Source organism: Rhineura floridana, chromosome 2, assembly GCF_030035675.1.
Source record: "Rhineura floridana isolate rRhiFlo1 chromosome 2, rRhiFlo1.hap2, whole genome shotgun sequence".
In the NCBI taxonomy this organism is placed as follows: domain Eukaryota; kingdom Metazoa; phylum Chordata; class Lepidosauria; order Squamata; family Rhineuridae; genus Rhineura; species Rhineura floridana.
The window spans coordinates 130,768,302-130,785,234 of NC_084481.1; the positions used below are offsets into that span (position 1 = coordinate 130,768,302).

The following is a 16,933-nucleotide window of genomic DNA, read 5'->3' on the forward strand; positions in this document are numbered from 1 at the left end:
ACCTCTTTGCTTCCAGTCGCAATTGCCAGCTACCCAGGTACTTCGCTCGATACCTGGACACGACAGCGGAAGCGGTGGATGCTCTGTCATTGCCGTGGCCGGAGGGACTATTATACGCCTTCCCTCCAATACCACTATTAGCCAAAACCTTGCAGAAGGTACGTCGCAAGAGGGCACAGCTGGTTCTGATAGCACCATATTGGCCCCGTCGACAGTGGTTCTCGGATCTCCTGGCACTGTCGGTGACGGATCCCTGGCCACTCCCAGTCAGGCCAGATCTCTTATCACAAGGCCCAGTATGGCATCAGGACCCCAAGTGGCTCAACCTAACAGCGTGGCATTTGAACGGGGACATTTGAGATCGGCCGGCCTGTCAGACGCTGTTATTGACATTATTTTGGCCTCGAGAAGACCATCCACCACTCGTATATATCAGCATACTTGGGTAGCATTCTCCAGGTGGTGTCAGTCTCAACACATCGATCCTTCCAAGGCTACAGTACAACAAGTGCTGCTATATCTTCATAGGGGCCTCATGTTGGGACTTAGACCCAACACATTACGTCGACATGCGTCCACCCTGTCGTCCATTCTTTCAGTATCTTCCACTGACGCCCCTATTGCCTCACATCCGTTTATCAAACGCTTCCTTAGAGGCACTGCTCTACGCTCGCCGGCTGTAGCTCACCGTTTTCCATCATGGAGTTTGTCAAAGGTTCTACAGGCCTTACAACGTCCTCCGTTTGAGCCACTCAGGACTGTGCCTTTACGTCTGTTGTCTTTCAAGGTCCTGTTCCTGATTGCGATTACATCGGCGAGAAGAGTCTCAGAACTGGGTGCATTGTCTTCTGCTCGCCACCTCTGTGTCTTTCACAAGGATTCTGTTGTGCTGAAAACTGATCCTTCATTCCGTCCCAAGGTCAATTCAGTTTTCCATTGCAACCAGGACATTGTTCTACCTTCATTTTGTCCGAATCCTACTCATCCGCTCGAGAAGGCTTGGCATTCGTTGGATGTTCGGAGGGCTCTCAAGACCTACCTGTCCAGGACCCAGGATATACGACAGACTGAGTCTTTGTTTGTATCCTTTCATCCAAGGTCTATGGGGCATAAAGTAGCTAATTCCACCTTATCCCGCTGGTTGCGTGCATGTATTACCTTAGCCTATGAGTCCCTTAAGATTCCAGTTCCGCCTAGTATAACAGCTCATTCCACTAGATCAGCAGCCACTTCGGCTGCTTTTGCTACTAACGCTCCTGTTGCCGATATTTGTAGAGCTGCTGTTTGGTCTACTCCACACTCGTTCATAAGGTATTATAAAATAGATTGTTAGCCTCTGCCGATGCCTCATTTGGCAGACGAGTTTTGCAACAGGTTCTTAATGACGACTAGTATGTGGGTGGTCCCTCCCAGTTACGGGCTGTTTTGGTACATCCAGCATGATGGCATTCCTCCTATGGAAAATGGACCATTGGTCTCACCTGAAGGGTGATTTTCATAGGAGAATGCCATCATGACCCTCCCAGTTGGAGGATAACTACATAATTTTTGGGATGGTTTATATATTACAGTTCGTCATTATATTATATTATATTACATTAAATTTTAATTCTCTAGTGAAGTCAAGACTTCTATTACTGTTTTCGCTAGGTTAGAGTCAGATATTATTAATGTTACTATTATTATGTTATGTTCTTGCTGCTAGGCCCGTTGGCCTTTTTTCCTGCATGTTTAGATATATCTCTTTGGACTCGCTGCGAATGAACTGGAGAGTGGGAGGGGCCTGACGCCCTAGTCTTGACTTCAGAAACATTCTTGCCTTTGGACGATAGGACGAGCTATAATCCAGCATGATGGCATTCTCCTATGAAAATCACCCTTCAGGTGAGACCAATGGTCCATTCCCCTCTCTGGAAGGAACAGCCTGGGATCCATCAATGAAATGCTCCATTTGGGGTCCCACTACGAGCGATAGAGTTGCCTGTGCCGTGCTTTCCATGGCTGTAGTGGAGGCCTCCACAAGCAGGAACCATGATAAGCAAACTGCATGTAAAATTTCATATAATTGCCCTGAATTTGATAGCTAATATTAAAACCTCTGTTGCAGCCCAATCTTAGCTGCTTTTACTCAGACAAGAGTCCTCTTGTTTTCTTTTTTTTTTACAATTTTTTATTCAAATTTTCATAAAACATACAAAACAAAATCATAAAACATTCAAAGACAAAAAACAAAATAAAACAAAAATGATTAAACAAAAAAATAAAATGTTGACCCCATTTGTCGCAGATCAAATCAGTTGTAGGTCTACAATATATAACAATCCTGTCTCTTAAATTATATTATAAAATCACTTTCCTCCAGTAGTTATCTTAATTAATCATCAAATCTCATAAACATTACTTTATTCTTTCCACAAAAAGTCAGAGAGGTTTCAATTCTTTAAGAAATATATCTATCAATTTTTCTCCCAATAAACATGTCGATTAATCCATCTCGTTAATAATAATAATAATCTTATTGTCATAACCATAGTCCAAATAAACATATCGATTAATCCATCTCATCAAAATCTGTTAGGTCCAATAATTTCAATAGCCATTATTCCATTATCCCTATTAATTCCATCTTCCATCTTCAATAGTCCTGTTAAGTCCAGTAATTTCAGTGTCCAATCTTCCATTATCAGTATTCCATAATAATCTTGCTGTCATAGCCATAGTCATATAATAAGAGTCTGATGGGAATTTCCTCTATCCCAAATATTTTCTTGCCATCAATTCTGAATAAGTTGCTGAAATATTGTTGTAAAGTCATATCTGTGTTCTTCTTTTTTACAAAATGCACTGGCTCATCTCTTGAGAGTTTTTCCATTGTCACATGTCACATTTTTTCTTTTCTCATCTCTGATCACATTCTCCTCTCTCACAGGATCCCCTATTTCTTTAAGCTCCTGCGTCATTTTGCTCAGTTCAATTTTCAGCTCCTTACTACCCTGTCGCAGGGTTTGTTTCATTATCTCAATCTCATCCATTATTTTCTGAAACATAATTACTTCCAGATTCTCAGCCACTTTCTTGATTGCCATTTTTAAAACCACGAAAACAAAACAAAACAAAAATAAAGAAGAACCACTTCTTATTTCAGCAACAATTGGGTTAATATTCCAGGCTTGATGACATCACAGTATAAACAGAGCAGCCTGCCTTATCTCTCTATGTTCAAGAATACAAAACAAATTTAGTTCCCAGCATCAAAACAGTTAGTGGCGTCGTGAAGAAGCAGATTCGTCAAAATAAAATGGACCAAAAAGAGAATAGTCCCAGACAATATAATGTTCCTCGGAATAGAAATCCCTCTTCTGTTTATATCTTTAGAATGCACTTCCAGGACAGCTTTTTGCAATAGAAACAGAGATAAGCTGTTAATTTCGTGAATAACAGAGAAGAGTTATAGCTCACCCAGAAGTTCTTTAAAGCTGATTCATTTGACAAATCTCTTTTTGCTGCAACAATTTAAACCAAGTAAAAAAAATAATAGAAAGAAGGGTGCTTGCCTGTTAGTCCGTTTTCTCTTTGAAGAAAAGATAAACGTATCGCATTAATCAGATAGAGCTTGTTCGGAAGTCCGTCCGGCATTGCTGGCTGGACCTTTTCTCATAAATTAATGAAATCCAGTCCTCCCAACAAAAACAGGCTTTTGAGGTTGATCTCTACGTTTCTCCCTGCACGGGAGAAATTTCATCAGTCAAAAAAAAATGTTCTGACTGATTTATATCTGAATAAGCTTCTTTTGAGGCAGGAGCCCGTCTCAAAAGCAGGCACAAGCGAAGTCACCCTTCCCGGAAGTCCCAAGAGTCCTCTTGTTTTCTCAGGACTTATTGCCTAGTAAGTGTGTTACAAGCTATGAAAAGATTGTCCCTGCAACAGCTGTTTTCTTGCTTCAGAACTGCTGTTTTTAGATATAAAACAAAAGCCTTCAAGGATGTTTAACCAACATTCTTTTAGACTTGAGGTAAAACTTTAAATTGACTCAATGGCTATAGATTTGTTGCAATCTTTGCAGTTCACTGAACTTTTTTCCTGTGCATACATATTTCAAGTAAACTCTGTAGTTATAAGTATAGCAAGTGACACGTTATGGACCCTAAATCGTTGCACTGTGAAATATGCAGAGGAAAAGGACAAATGAAGATATCAAGGGTCTGTTCTATTTTGCACTGAACTGTAAAATGCCACCCTTGTTGTATAGAAGATCACTGGTTCTGAGCAGGGCTCATTGACTGCTAAGTTGTGGATAGTGTTTCAGTTTCTCCAACTGTTAATATCCTGAGCTATCCAGGCATAATGACCTCTCCATTTGTAACACATTGTTGAATTTTCTGGTTCTTTTAACTTATTCAAACCCTTTTTTCCCATTCATTGAAAGACTGGAATGATTCTAAGTCGAGCTATAGTACAAAGCTGCCTGGCTGTTGGTCACCCAATCAGAGCTGTGATGCAGGATGGCATACCTCTTGAAGGCTGTAAGCTATGTCTGCAGAAAAGGTATTGATACAAGGATTTTTTAACATATTGTTATTCAGATAATCTGAATGTTATCAGAACATGTGCTTACATATTTTATAAATCATCGAGTTAAACCATATTATATCTAAATTATTATCCTTCAGTTCCTTTTGAATTATTAAATTCATGGAAAAATCTTGCCTATAGTTTCAGGACATATTTTAAATCACCTTTGAAGGTTCTTTCAACAATGATCAAGAGACAGAGGAATAACAGTGACACATATTATTATTACTATACATTAGGGTACTTCCATTTCATACATTTCTTTTTCTTTTGAAAGACCGAGATAAAAGTTTTGTATGTTATATGAGACCTTACAATAAAAATGACCTTACAGTTAAAGATGTAGGGTGTGCAGATGGATTTCTTGGTGGACATTCTGCAGCTCAGTCACAGGGCTAGGCATCTAAATTGCCCTCCAGGGTACGAATAAGCAAACAAAAAAGAATTAAAAGTCATCCTCAGGCACCTGGTGAAGGGTCTCCAAAAATGATCTCACTTTACGTTTCTCCAGTCTAGACCCAAGTTATGCACAGCATTAAAAGATACATAAACTCAAGCACTTTGATGTTTGGAAACAGACAAGAATTTGGAGCCAGTGATACCCTTTAAATGTGCTCCCAACAACCATTCCCAAAGTAACCTGGCAGTTGTATTTTGTAGTAACTGCAGTTTTCAAGCAGTCTTCAATGGCAACTCCACATATAATGTTTTGCACTTGCCTGATCTGGAGGTTACCAGAACAAGGATAGCTCTGGCCAGACTATCTCATCCAGGAGGTGCCACAGCTGGCACAACAGCCTTAGTTAGTTAAAGGTATTCAATGCCACTGATGCCACCTGGACTCCTAGTACGATCTATGCCATCTATATGGATCTATAAGTAAGAACCATCGCACTGCAAGCCAGAATCTTAAGGGAGTACAGCCCCATTCACAACAGGATGAATATCACCTCATTGATTTGATAAACCATCTACCAACAGTACCTCTCTTTGGTGGGAATTGATGTTTTAGTTCACAAATAATGCAATTCCATGCATTCAGGCTTCGGCCTTTTTCTCAGGAATATAAGCATAGGATTTCAGTGAAATCACCTTAATAAATCATAACTCCTCTATAGGCCATTGTCATTTTTGTCATAAAAATAGAAAGGAAAGAGTAACTTGTTGAATGCCACTCCATCAATTTTTGGCAAAGATGAGATTTGAACCCAGATCTAAGTTGTAGCACACGGTTCACTAGTCCATCCTGTTGTATGTACATCTGATACAGTTAAACTTGGGCATTCATAATCAGACTGGCTTAGTTCATTTTATGCTTGATGTGTTGTGTGTGTTTTTATTTTAAATGGCATATAATTTACCAAAAATACATTCACAGAATTAAAATGCAGAATTATTATTTAAAGAGTATATTGTGTCTCAGATCTCACCATATCCAAAAATAAATAATGCATAGAATAGGTATCAAAAGCATAGGCCCAATATTTACTTTATCCCTCCAGACTGAATTTATAAGGACAGTTAACCATAAGGATAATTAAGATGTCCATATTTGGTCTGTTATTTAAAATGAAAATATTTTGAAATAACATGAGGGTTGAAAATAAATCAGAATTTTAAAGATACTAATTTCTGTAGTATGATTCATTTTTGAAGACCAATGGAAAGTTATTTAAGGACATTGCCTGCATTACACTGCTTAATATGAGATGCCTCTTACTAGGATTATAAAATGATACTGTTATAGCTCTCAGGGTTACTGGGCCCATTATATTCTCATAATCCATCAGAGGAATGATTGCACAAATATGTTTAAATAGACTGTTGAACACATTGATTTGTTTCATTGATGGCCATGTAAATCAAACTGAAAATATCCTGAAGGCCATTATGGTGACATCCCAGGAGTGTGGCAGACGTCAAGCTTTGTGGTAACTCTGGATGTGTTGTTTCTGCAGACATGCATACACTCTGCAGAAACATATCAGCCACAGTTGTTGAGCTGTACCACTTTCTGATGAATGGAGCAAAAGCAAGGCAATATACCTGTGCTAGGCCAAACCCAAAATATGACACATTGGAACAAGCCTAGGAATTGATTCTACTTTATATATTATGCCTGTCTGAATTAAACACATAGGTGGAATATGAAACTAAACAAATGAGGAGGAAATAATGGGGAAATGTCACACTCCTTTCTCACTAGCCCTCCAGCCTCTCTGTGGGATGAGGGAGTTGCCCAGACCAGGCAGAGCCACCTTGAACAAGCTCCATTGTATGTGCCTTTACCCAATTTTTAAGGAAATATTCCTGTTCACCTGAGGTGCCCCCCAGTCCCATCCACACATTTCAGGAGGAGCACCTGATCCTCCAAAGTGTCTTGTCGGGGGGGCGGAGCCAAAGAGACTTTTGGGAGGATGGAGCTTCCTTTCACTTATGCTTCCTGTCATCCATGCCATAATCCGTTGCCTTTTGACTTAATATCTGTGAACTGGTATGGGTCTCACTAATCGATAGATAATCAGAATGTTGGAAAGTTACAGATCACTAGCACATATTATTTAAGACACTCCAGAAGAGTAAACCATTAAAACGTTAATCCACAGTCATTTCAATTTACAGTGGATTCAAACTATTATTATTTATTTCTTAGCCCAATGTGATTTTTTTTAGTTACCTCACAGTCTAACCCATGTGGAACTTGGTTATCTGAAGCATGTGGCATGCAGTAAGTTTTTTTATGATGCTAAATGCTCTCACCTTGATTGTGATGGGCTTCATGTGAAGGCTTACCCAACACATATTTGGCTACTTCAGTATCATGTTATCAGCATGTTTTGATATCAGGCACAATCTGCAATAATTCTTTCTTGTGACTTTTTTAATGAAATTGCTTTTTAGTGGGGAAAACATGGTAAGATTAACCTACCTTTATAGTCTGGTACTGAGTTTGTGTATGGATAGAGAACCAGACGTAAGACTTATATTCATCTAATCAATGAAACCAAGATTGTTGGAATTAACCAGATCAGAGTTCATAGGTTTTTTTGTTACATTGAACACAGCATGAATAATAAGAATAAGAACCAGAGGGCCATCTAGTCCAACACTTATTATTTATTATTCATTCATTCATTCATTAAATTTACATCCTGCCTTTCCTTCCAGGAGGAACCCAGGGCAGTAGGAGTGGCATCTTATTCTCATAGCCTATAGGATGATTGCAGGCAAGACTCTCACATTCCCCATCAACTCCCTCTGATACTGGAGACTGTACTTGGCCATCATGGCTAGTAGCCATTGATAGCTGTATCCTCGAAGTTTGTCTAGAACCCTTTAAAGCCAACCATGTTGGTGACCATTATTTATTTATTTATTCGTTGATTTCTGTACTGCCTTTCACCAAAAATAGTTGCAGGGCAGTTTACAACAAAATAAGGCACTATAAAACATAATTCATGATGATCAAGAGTATTTAAAAATAATTCCCATAAAATACATAAATATAATTAACAGCAGTATAATTTGAAAAATGACTATCTAGTGGCAGCAAATTCCTTAGTTTAACTATGTGCTGCATGGGGAAGTACTTTCTCTCTTGGAGAAATAATCAACTAAAAAAAAGTCAGTTGGTGAAGAATTCTGGCTTAGTGTACATGCTTCAAGTTGTATTGAAGGAAGAATTTCTTCCTTACACTAGTTGCATTTTTATGAGAATTGCTTCTGCACCGTTTAGAAGGGCATCCTGTTGTATGGCTCTTAGTACAGAGGTAAGCAGTAGTGGATGGTATGATATACCACCACTCACCTGACCTCTAGTTAGTTGTGTTTCTGCAGCTTAGGAGGAGGTAGAGGGGGATGGGCAAGGCAGCAGCAAGATCAGTGCAGTTCAAATGCACCAGGCGAGCCAATCTGGAGCTCTTGTAGGTGCATTTTCACTGCACCAACCTCCTTATTGCCTTGCCCCTCCCCCTCTACTTCCTGGTAGTGACCCAACCAACCAGAGGCCAGAGTAGTGGTGGTACCTCACCACACCATCTGCTACTGGAGATAGGTTCACCTTACTGAAGTCCTTTCAACCCCAGGAACAGTGTTATCTTTACCACGGATCAAAGCTGAACCCCCAAACCAGCAAAGTGTTGGTCTTTTGAATGGTTTCTCCTGTAGTATGAGGATAAAAAAGTGTAGAAGCTCTCATGTGTCCAGTTAGTGCTAGATCTCTGATCTGCGGGTTCCCAAGTATAGTTAATTGTGCATATTCAAATCTTTCCCAAAGAATGATTGGCCCTTGAAGTTTATGTTCCTACTTACCCCCCTCCCCAATAATGTCAAGAATTATTTATTTATTTATTCAACTTGTATACCGCCCCATAGCCGAAGATCTCTGGGCGGTTTACAATAACTAAAAACAAATAGAATTTAAAATACATCTTTTAAAAAACAAAATAGATAACAGTGTTGACGCCAGGCACACCTCGTCAGGAAGATCATTCCATAATTTGGGGGCCACCACTGAGAAGGCCCTCTCCCTTGTTGCCATTCTCCAAGCTTCCCTCAGAGTAGGCACCCGGAGGAGGGCCTTTGATCTTGAATGTAGTGTATGGGTGGGTTTGTATCGGGAGAGGCGTTCCATCAGGTATTGTGGTCCCAAGCCAGGTAAGGCTTTATAGGTCAATACCAGCACCTTGAATCGAGCTCGGAAACATAAAGGCAGCCAGTGCAAGTGGGCCAGAATCGGTTTTATATGTTCGGACCATCTGGTCCCTGTTACCAATCTGGCCGCTGCACTTTGCACAAGTTGCAGTTTCCGAACTGTCTTCAAAGGCAACCCCACGTAGAGTGCATTGCAATAATCTAATTTAGAGGTTACCAGTGCATGGACAACTGAAGCCAGGTTATCCCTGTCCAGATAGGGACGTAGTTGGGCCACCAACCGAAGTTGGTAGAAGGCACTCCGTGCCACTGAGGCTACCTGAGCCTCAAGTGACAGAGATGATTCTAGGAGAACCCCCAAGCTACAAACCTGCTCCTTCAGGGGGAGTGCAACCCCATCCAGAACAGGTTGGACATCCACCATCCAGTCAGAAGAACCACCCACTAGCAGCATCTCAGTCTTGTCTGGATTGAGCCTCAGTTTATTAACCCTCATCCAGTCCTTGTCGCAGCCAGGCACCGGTTCAGCACATTGACAGCCTCACCTGAAGAAGAAGATGAAAAGGAGAAATAGAGCTGTGTGTCATCAGCATACTGATGGCAACGCACTCCAAAGCTCCGGATGACCGCACCCAACGGTTTCATGTAGATGTTGAGCAGCATGGGGGACAGAACTGACCCCTGCGGAACCCCATACTGGAGAGTCCAGGGTGCCGAGCAATGTTCCCCAAGCACCACTTTCTGGAGGCGACCTGCCAAGTAGGAGTGGAACCACTGCAATGCAGTACCTCCCACTCTCAACTCAGCCAGTCTCCCCAGAAGGATACCATGGTTGATGGTATCGAAAGCCACTGGGAGATCAAGGAGAATCAACAGAGCCACACTCCCCCTGTCTCTCTCCCGACAAAGGTCATCATACAGAGTGACCAAGGCTGTTTCTGTGCCAAATCCAGGCGTGAAACCCGACTGAAATGAAGTTTGAGGTAACTGAAAATATTTGTTTCCTGCATCTTAATGGAAAGCAGGAACAGGGGTTTATATACAGTTTCAGGGCAATGCATCTGATGGCCACAAATATTTACCCATCTGGTGAGTTACAAATTTTAAAATTAACCCTTTTATGTGGAGTTCAGGTTTTGAAGCAGTTAAACAAGTACTGTTCATTTTAATGAAAAGACAAGACAAGACAAGATCAGGTTAACTTCCTCTTCAGTTCATTTCTTGTTTAGAAACACTATGCCAATACGTTATTTTTCTAAATCTGTCAGAGATTTATTTAAACAATGAAATTGTGAATTTATTTATTAAATCTAGTTAGGATAACTAAGGTTGCAATTCTATACCAGTTTACCTGGTACAGAACTCAGTAAGACTTATTTCTGAGTTGAAATGCTGTAAATCTGCAATTTGTGCACAATTACCTGGGAGTAAGCCCACTGAATATTGTGGGATTTTTCCCCAGGCAAATCATGCATGGTATTGTGTTCTTAAGTTGTGCTATAAATAGAATGTGCCATATGTTTTAATGATAGTATAACTTAAATATTTCTCTTACAGAGACAAACACAGTATATCTCAATACTGGGAGTTTGGAAATGATGGCTGTATCCATTCTAAGGTGTGTGAGATCTCTAAGCATTTTTTTTTAAAAAAAGAGCGGTTAATTTTGTGTATTTATTCTCCATCTTCAGAATCCTGCATGGAGACTATTAAAGCATGAAAGGTTAAAGAAGGCCTCCTACATAAACACTTTAAATGTTTTCCCTTTCGTATTGTTACATTCTTTGATTTGTCTCTCTCATAAAAGCATTCTATTAAAATAATGTCCTTAAACTCCTATCTGCTGTGAGCTTTGCATTTTTACTTTCTTCTTAACTTTTCCCATTTTTCTAATCAGTACCATCTGATATGTTGATTTTGGTGTGTTTATTAATGTGTGGTTTGTGTTTTATATATATATATATATATATACATACATATATTAAATGTCAGCTTTAAATCTAGCTGTAAATAGCATAGCGTTGATCTTGGCCAGAAAACAATGGGAGGTATACAACAAAGTTTTAGAGAAACTGTGAGTCAGAGGCGACATGATAGAAATGTATAAAAAATTATGTATGGCATAGAAAAGTGGATAGAGAAAACTTTTCTCTCTCATAACACTAGAATTTGTTGGAAGCTGAATGTTGGAAGATTCAGGACAGACAAAAAAAAATACTTCACACAGCTCATAGTTGAACTATGGAATGAGTCCCCACAAGAGACAGTGATGTCCACCAACTTGGATGGCTTTAAAAGAGGATCAGACAAGTTCATGGAGGATAAGGCTATCAATGGCTACTACCCATGATGGCTGTGCTCTGCGCAGTATGCTTCTGAAAACCAGGTGTCGCAAGCCACAGGAAGAGAGAGTGCTCTTGCACTCAGGTTCTGCTTGCAGGCTTCCCATGGACATCTGGTTGGCCACTGTGAGAATAGGATGCTCGACTGGATGGGCCACTAGCCTGATGTTCTTCAAGTACTTCCACTAGCTCAAGGACCTTTGACAGTACAACAGAACTTTCCCTCCATCTCTCCTCTTCCTTTGTGCCCTACACACCCTAAATCTGTTCTAGGGAGTCCCACAATCCTGGGGAAATATTTGGGGTGTGTGAGGGGAAATTATTTATTTATTATTTATTTACTACATGTATACCCCACCTTTCTTTCCATGATAGAAACCCAAGGCGGCTTACATATGGTTCCCAGGCGGTCTCCCATCCAGGCACTGACCAGACCTGACCCTGCTTAGCTTCAGCAGGGAGGTGGCCTCATGTGTCTTCAGACCATGAGAAGGAGGGGAAGTTCCATTGTACAAGCAGAAATCTTTGCACTAGTAGATGTATTTCACTGGTATACTCCTACTTGCTTAATCTGTCTCTATCCTATTCTCAGTAATTTCCCTTCTGCAACCTCCTTCCTCACATCCTAAACACATTCCTAAACACCCTGCAACCTTCAGAAGAGGCTTGGAGAGGGAGGGGTATGCAGCAGGAAACATTAAGCAGCAAAACCTGTTCAGACTTTGGCTATAAGAACATTGGCTACACCCATGTGTGACTTGGCATGCAGTTTATGAATAAGCTAGTTCATTTTCTTGAGCAATTTGCTTTGTTTTGAATATTGTGCCATGAATTAATGGGTTGTCCTTGTGACTAGTCTCAGCCTCAGAGTTTCTCATCTATATAACGGACAGATGTTGTCTAGAAGGATTTCAAAATGCTTAACTACGTAATATGCTTACAATTATATGTGTTTGTTATACATCTGACTTGATATATAGTCTGTGGCTGGGCTCACTTGCTTGAGGTGTTTGCTCTCTGTGCATTTTTAGTGCTTGTTTTGCTCTTGTTCACGGGTGTATTCTTTATTGTAGTTAGGTTGATCTGTGCTGGCCTAGTATGCATGGATGGTATTATTTGGCAACTATGAGATGTAAGCTCATGCAGTAATTGCCCATTTTGGATGAACAATTTTTTCTCTCTTTACAGCTGGGCTTTTCCAGCACTTTACTGCCAGCACTTTACTACCCCTAGGCTCATCAGCTCCATTCCTTTATTCCTTGGACTTCATCCCCACAGGATCCAGAATGCTGCCTTTCAAAAGCTGGTGGACAATATACATATTCAGAATGTGCCATGCCATATTGGAGATATGTACAGTTTTGGAATCTGGAAACTAATGATTCTTTTTACTCTACAGTGTACCTAGTTTTCTATTGTTCATTAGATAAAATCAGGATTTCAGAGAAAAATAACTTCAAAATCTAGTCTGCTGAGTAAAAGCTTAGAGGAAACATCACTCTCCTTTAGAAAAGTATAGATGTGTGTTGTAATCTGCACTCTAGAATCATAGGAACTATGCTATACAGCCTAAGCAGCTGTATTTTAGAGAGCACTTACTTTCATATAACCTCTTGCCTTAAGATATAGGAGCTTGGGCTGCTCATCCTTAAACCAGAAAGCCCACGGTTTGGGGATGCAATCTGCCTCAACCCAGTCCAAGAAAAAAAGAAGGAATGTATGGCCCAGCTGCAGCCAGAGCTGGAGCAAATTGTTTGGGGAATTGGGTGCTGTGGGCTAGAAGGGTAAATAAAGATTTGCCTCATTTTGGGGAGAAGGACAAATTTTAGTAATTCATAATAATCGTTTAATCCCCTCTTTCTAGGGAAGTTGGGAATTGTAGCTCTGTGAGGGGAATAGGGGTCTCCTAACAACTCTCAGCAGCCTTTACAAACTACAGTTCCCAGGATTCTTGGGGGGGGGGGGAGCCATGACCGTTAAAGTAGGATGATACTGCTTTAAATGTATAGTGCAGAAAATGGGTCTCATATTCCTCAGGCATAGTGAGGCTTCCCAGTACCCCTTCCTATAGCTATCCACCAGCATATCTTGAGTATAGGATTGTGCCCTAAATTAATATATAATAAATAATAAAAGTCCCTCTTAAAAAAACCAGTTGTGAACTAAGTTAACCCCTAATAATCAGTGGCACAAAATGATGCTGGTATAAAGAAGCCTAATCCCATTGTTAAGGAGGGGTCTAAACATGGGAAATGGAAAGTGGAAATGTAGGAGGAAACAAAAAAAGTTAGGAAAATGATTGGAGGGAGGACATGCTAAGAAAAGCTAAGAGTTCTGCACTGTGGAAGTGTAAGGTTGGATTGGGTAGAAAATACAATGATGGAATCATATATTGAACAAAAAGGAGAGATGTAGGCCATGAATGTGATGTGCCCATTTGTAACATCAACTAAAGCAACATATTTTACAAACATATAGTAGTGTCTCAGTGATTTTTAATGCTTACATTACATGTCATAGGGCTCATCCACACGGCAATTTAGTGTGTGTCTGGTCAGGGCTGGCCCAAGGCATGCTGGGGCCCTTGGGCATCAGGTTGCCCTGGGCTCCAGCATGTGCACATATGTGTGCGTGAGTATGGGGGCCCCCACACCCCCACCTACCTGTCTCTGCTCCCCTTCCCCCCATGCCCCTCCACCTGTCTCGCCTTCCCTTCCCCTGGAGCTACAGGGACCCCTCTGCTCCCCTTCTGTGATCTGCAGCAACAGCTGCAGGTCGCAGGGCAGGAGCTTCCACCTGCCCACCATTCCCTCACCCACCTACCTGTCTCCTGTCTTTTAGCATTGCCATTAACAAAGATGGGAGAGATGGTTTCCCTAAGGGGATGAAGCCTCTGCTGCCATCTTGGTTGATGGCACGCATGCGTGCTATGCGCGCACATTTCTGCCATCAACCAAGATGGTGGCAGCGGCTTCAGCACCTTAGGGAAACCTCGGCCGCCATCTTCATTAAGGGCAATGCTAAAAGGCAGGAGACAAGTAGGTGGGGCGAGGGAATGGTGGGCAGGCGGAAGCTCCTGCCCTGCGATCCGTGACTGTTGCCGCAGATCATGGAAGGGGAGTGGAGGGGCCCTCGGGCCAGTGCCCCACCTGGCCGCCCTTTAGAAGTGGCCCTGTGTCTGGTGCTACTTGCATCCCTTTGTAATTCTCATGGTTCACATGACATTGTAGACAATAATAATAATAATAATAATAAATTTAATTTATGTGTCGCCTATCTGACCAATGGCCACTCTAGGCGACTTACATGTGAAAAATTAAAACACAATACAATAATACAAAATACAAAATAGAACAGTGCGACAGCAAAAGCAATAATAATACAGGGCATGAGGCATTTAATCATAGCATTTAGCCCTCCCCGGAAATCCCGAAGACCTGTTGAAAGAGCCAGGTCTTTAAGACTTTTCGGAAGACATTTAGGGAAGAGGCGTGCCGTAGATCTTGTGGGAGGGAGTTCCAGAAGGTGGGGGCTGCCACGGAGAAAGCCCTCTCTCTAGTTCCCGCCAATCTAGCTGTTTTTGTTGGCGGGATTGAGAGAAGGCCCTGTGTGGCTGATCGAGTCGGGCGGCATAATTGGTGGCGTTGAAGGCGCTCCTTTAGATAAACTGGGCCGAAACCGTATAGGGATTTAAAGGTTAATACTAACACCTTGAATTGGGCCCGGAAAGCAACAGGAAGCCAGTGTAGATCGAACAACACAGGTGTGATGTGATCCCGGCGGCGACTATTCGTAAGTAGTCTAGCCGCTGCGTTTTGTATAAGTTGTAGTTTCCGGACCGTTTTCAAGGGTAACCCCACGTAGAGCGCATTACAGTAATCCAAACAAGAGGTGACCAGGGCATGTATTACCAGTGGGAGCTGATGAGCAGAAAGGTAGGGTTTCAGCCTTCATATGAGGTGTAGTTGATACCAGGCTGCCCGGCTCACTGCCGAAATCTGAGCCTCCATGGACAGCCTGGAGTCAAGTACCACCCCAAGGCTGCGGACCTGGTCCTTCAGGGGAAGACTCACCCCGTTGAACTTCAGGTCAACATCTCCCAACCTTCTCTTGTCCCCCACAAGCAGCACCTCGGTCTTATCGGGGTTCAGCTTCAGCCTGTTCCTTCCCATCCATCCACTCACGGATTCCAGGCACTTGGACAAGGTCTCCACAGCCAACTCTGGTGAAGATTTAAACGAGAGATAGAGCTGAGTGTCATCCGCATATTGGTGACACTGCAGCCCAAATCTCCTAATGATTGTCCCCAGCGGCTTCATGTAAATGTTAAATAGCATGGGAGAGAGGATAGAACCCTGTGGCACACCACAATTGAGAGGCCAAGGGTCTGAAACCTCCTCCCCCAATGCTACCTGTTGGCACCTATCGGAGAGAAAGGAACGGAACCACTGCAATACAGTACCTCCAATTCCCAATCCCTCCAGGCGATGTAAGAGGATACTGTGGTCGACAGTATCAAAAGCCGCTGAGAGATCGAGGAGGACAAGAAAGGTGAATTCTCCCCTATCTAATGCCCTCCTCATATCATCTACCAGAGCGACCAAGGCTGTTTCAGTTCCGTGACCAGTCCTGAAACCCGATTGGTATGGATCCAAGTAATCCGTTTCATCCAAGTGTGCTGACAACTGGTTGGCTACCACTCGCTCAATGACCTTGCCCAAGAATGGAAGATTCGAAATTGGGCGAAAGTTATTAAAAACTTGGGGATCCAAGGAGGGCTTTTTTAAGATGGGCTTTACAATTGCCTCCTTGAAAGCTAATGGCATCACACCCTCTTGCAAGGATGCATTTACCACCGCTGTGATCCCCTCGCCCAATTTCTCTTTGCAGCTTATTAAGAGCCACGATGGGCATGGATCAGTTAGGCAAGTGGTAGGTTTCACAGTCGAAAGCACCTTGTCCACATCCTCAGAAGGGAGAAGATGAAAACGATCCCAATGTACCGGCTTGCAACTGGCCAACTCTGGTTCACTTATTGTGTCCACGGCGCACGGGATCGAGCTCCGTAAGTGTTCGATTTTATCGGCGAAGTGCTTTGCCAATATGTCACAGGAGGCCTTTGACTGTTCCAAGGGTTCCTGAGCAACTGGACCGACCAGGCTTCGGACCACCTGGAACAGCCTCCTGGGACAGCACTCCGCGGACGCAATAGAGGCAGTAAAGAAAGCCTTCTTTCCTGCCCTTATTGCCACTTGGTAGGCAGCTACTGCTGCTCTAACTTGTGTCCGGACATCTTCGGAGCGGGATTTCCGCCACCGGCGTTCTAGTCGTCTCACCTCCTGTCTCAGCGAACGCAACCGTGGTGT

At 42.2% G+C, this 16,933-nt stretch overlaps 1 protein-coding gene across 1 annotated transcript in view; it reads left to right on the forward strand.

Annotated features, from left to right (window-relative positions):
* Nucleotides 1-16,933, forward strand: part of DCDC1 (doublecortin domain containing 1) — a 574,603-nt gene that overhangs the window by 295,036 nt on the left and 262,634 nt on the right. The window contains 2 exon segments of the mRNA XM_061610560.1: nucleotides 4,427-4,545; nucleotides 10,783-10,843. Coding sequence (XP_061466544.1) covers nucleotides 4,427-4,545; nucleotides 10,783-10,843 — 180 coding nt within the window.